Raw genomic sequence first — 3,341 nt, forward strand, 5'->3', positions numbered from 1 at the left:
TAACTTATACAAAATAATAAAGAAAACATAAATGTGGACGCAATAACGATTATTATACAGTTAAACGCATTCTTGTGTGTTAGCCAAATATACAAGTCCCTACTTTATTTAATAATTCTAAATCAATACATTAGTTTACAATATTAATAGGATAAAATACCAGGTTATCACCGCAAATAAGGAGTGAGTGGTGGCTAGTGTATCTGGAATACTTCAAACCTGATCCCACCTTTCCCCCAGCCCCAACTCAAGTGAAGCCGCATTCCTGTGTGTTCAACATAGACTACGTTTGAAACATCATGAGGAAAGTCTATAACATGGATTACAAAAGGTCCAGAAACGACATAATTGCTTTCAAGGGCAACCATTTCGTGTAATGTTCAAAAATAGACTCCCCTCTCAGAGATGTCAAGAAAATGTGCCCTGATCAGCTGGTGCGCTCTGTGCGCCCTGTCCCAGCCCTCCGACACCAGGGCCCCTATTTTCCCAGCGTTCTGTGTGTGTATATCAACATGATATATTTCACGTTTTGCTCTTTGCATGGGTTCATCCGCAGCTTAACATGTAAAAAAGAGTGGAAAGTGAGAGTACTGTAGTATAGGTCCTACCACGTTCTGCCGTAGAGGAGGTTTGAGCTGACCATGTTACTGGTGTAATCTACAGCAGAGGAGTCTATCTGGGCCATGTTGAGCTGGCTGTGCAGGGAGGGGGGGCTGGGCGACAGCTCCTCTAGCTCCTGGGCCTGGACCAAGGCGTTGACCTGCTGCTGGCTTTGATGCTGGCTCATGGCATTAGTGGAGGTTGCGAGCACGACTCCGGCCCCGTTGTGTTGCTGGCTCTGTTGCTGTACTGGCGTGGGCGTGTTGGAGCCGTTCTGGCACGGTTTACCGTCCTTCACCAGAACCGGTACCGCGACGCGCCGCGGGGACTGCCCCTGGCACAGGCTGCCATCCTGCTGTTGTTGCTGCAGCTGCTGCGCTGCCTTGTCCTTGGCCTGTCGCTTCATCTTGTAGCGGTGGTTCTGGAACCAGATCTTGACCTGGGTCGGCGTCAGGTGGATCATGCTGGCCAGGTGCTCCCTCTCCGGCGCCGACAGGTATTTCTGCTGCTTGAAGCGCCTCTCCAGCTCGTAGACCTGCGCCTGCGAGAACAGCACGCGCCGCTTCCGTCTGGGCGCAGCGTGGAGAGCTGGCATGGATTTGGTGGCGTCCGCCATTCCCGTGAGACTCCCCATGCCGGTCATGTTCATACCTGTGGAAGGTCCCATGTATCTAGAAACTTAAAAATATACATACATATACGTGCATTCAATAAACAGAAGGGGAGATGTCTGCTTCGCCTGACGTATAGTCCATATTTTGATTGCTGACTTTTGTGCGTAATTGTGCTTATAATCACAAATGGTCAGGTAGCAGCTTTTGTCCAGAACCATTTCGGGTATAAAAAAAAAGTAATAATAATAATAATAATAATAATAATAATAATAATAATAATAATAATATTATTATTATTATCTGTTAATCATTCATTTGAAAAATGTCTAGATCCAAAAATGTCACAAATCGAGACAGGCTAATGCCCATTAAAATATTGCTTAAATCGCTGTAAATAATTTGCCCCAATGTATTATATCGATAGCCCCACTAACTGCTGAAATATTTAAAAGATTGATGCATTATTAAAGATTAAAGTCTTTGCGTGTTTTTCCTCTTTCTTTCGTAAAATGCCAATATAAATTTATACCAAAACAAAAAACAAAACGAACCAGAAAAACACCTAAAAGTGTGCATAAAACGACTAAAGAACTTACTTGTGGAGTATCTGGGGTCCGGGTTGCTGTACCACCCTGTTGCTGCTGCGCTGTTCCGCATGCTTTCCTGGTACGACGGGAGGTCTCCCATGTTGCCAATGCTCCCATTGCAGTATCCCCCCATCGCGCTGTGGGAGAACTGGGATACAGTGTGTGGCATGTGGTAGGTAGTAGCCACGGTGGCGTTGTGGCCCATGGAGTGCTGTTGCATGGCGGTCTGAGACACCTGAGGCTGTCGGTAGGCTCCCAGTGGAGAGGTTAGGTTCCCAGCGCTGTCCATGCCACTAAACTTCTTGTAGGTCTCCTCGATTGGACTCAAAATATCTGTCACTGAGAAAGGCGTTGTGTGCTTTGGGCTCAACGACATGGTTCAGAAAGCAGGTATTTTTTGTGTTTGAGCAGATCAGCCGTGTTGTTGTATCGGCTCTCTCCTTGGTGGATGTCTACGTAAGAGAGTGCTTGTAGTGCGCCTGAGATCCGATTGATCGCCTTGGAGAAGGAGGCGAGCCCAGGGCGCTCTTAGCCCGGGTTTATTGGAGCTAGGAGCCAGGTTTACGACAAACACAGGGGGCGGAGCAAACCTCCTAAACCAGCAAACAATAGTCATTGACATTTTAGGGCAACGATATGAAAACGCACTTTGCTTTATTATATTAAGATATTTACATTAACAAAACGAAGCGCGATATTTATGAATCTGTCCTATTTAGCTGCAGGTGAGAATCCATCTGGCAGCACATCAGCTGATCTGACCACATATGACTATTTTGCGTCAGTAGGGAATTCCACTCTTTCTAGAAACTTTGAGAGCACTTTGAACAGACATAAGGGCCACCGAGTATCATCAAAGAGGCACCATGAAGTTGTATGACCAACTCATTTATGCTTCTTAAGCATCATTTTGCCCCGTCAGAGTGGGACAAGTCCAAAAATAAGCTCAAAGTGACAAAATATATTGAAAGAGGACCGGGATAGGGCTCCTAGCATATAGCCTATATGACTTTCACTTCATGCGTGATGTGTTTTTTTGGCTGAAGAAAAACAGCATCTAAATTGTTCTGCCAAAGTCATCTAATTTTCGTGAAACACATTTCATGATCAGGCTACTTCATTAAACTTAATGCAAAGTGGAGACCATATTGACACAAATCCTCGAGTCCAGTCAACATGCAGTAGCCTAATGACACTGCGGTCTTGACCTGACATTTTAATCTCTGAGCAAACTGACTGGCGCCAGGTGAAGAATCAGAGGAAGAGACACAACAGCAGGGACAAAGGAGAAACAACTATACTACAAACTGCTATGAATAACGGTCAATCCAATAGCCTATACATCTGCTATGGGTCTACAGCACATTATCATGCCATTGCATTGCACTGTTAGGTAGGCTATTTTGATACTGCTATATTGTCTCATAAGGATAATACACAAGGCATGGACAGCTTTTTGTAAACGCATTGTGTGGCCTTGATAGTGGCCACGCCGACCGTGATGATGATGATGATGATGATGAGTGGCGATTTATGTTTT

General features: G+C 45.2%; 1 protein-coding gene across 1 annotated transcript; it reads right to left on the reverse strand.

Moving 5' to 3' along the window:
* Positions 1–604: 604 nt before the first annotated feature.
* Positions 605–2,177, reverse strand: nkx2.4a (NK2 homeobox 4a; the record flags this gene model as incomplete). The annotated part of the gene is made up of 2 exons (XM_083634248.1): positions 605–1,251; positions 1,811–2,177. The coding sequence occupies 2 exons, from the start codon at positions 2,175–2,177 to the stop codon at positions 605–607; spliced, it is 1,014 nt and encodes a 337-aa protein (XP_083490374.1).
* Positions 2,178–3,341: the final 1,164 nt, after the last annotated feature.

This window comes from Poromitra crassiceps (genome assembly GCF_964638095.1).
Source record: "Poromitra crassiceps genome assembly, chromosome: 3".
Taxonomy (NCBI): Eukaryota; Metazoa; Chordata; class Actinopteri; order Beryciformes; family Melamphaidae; genus Poromitra; species Poromitra crassiceps.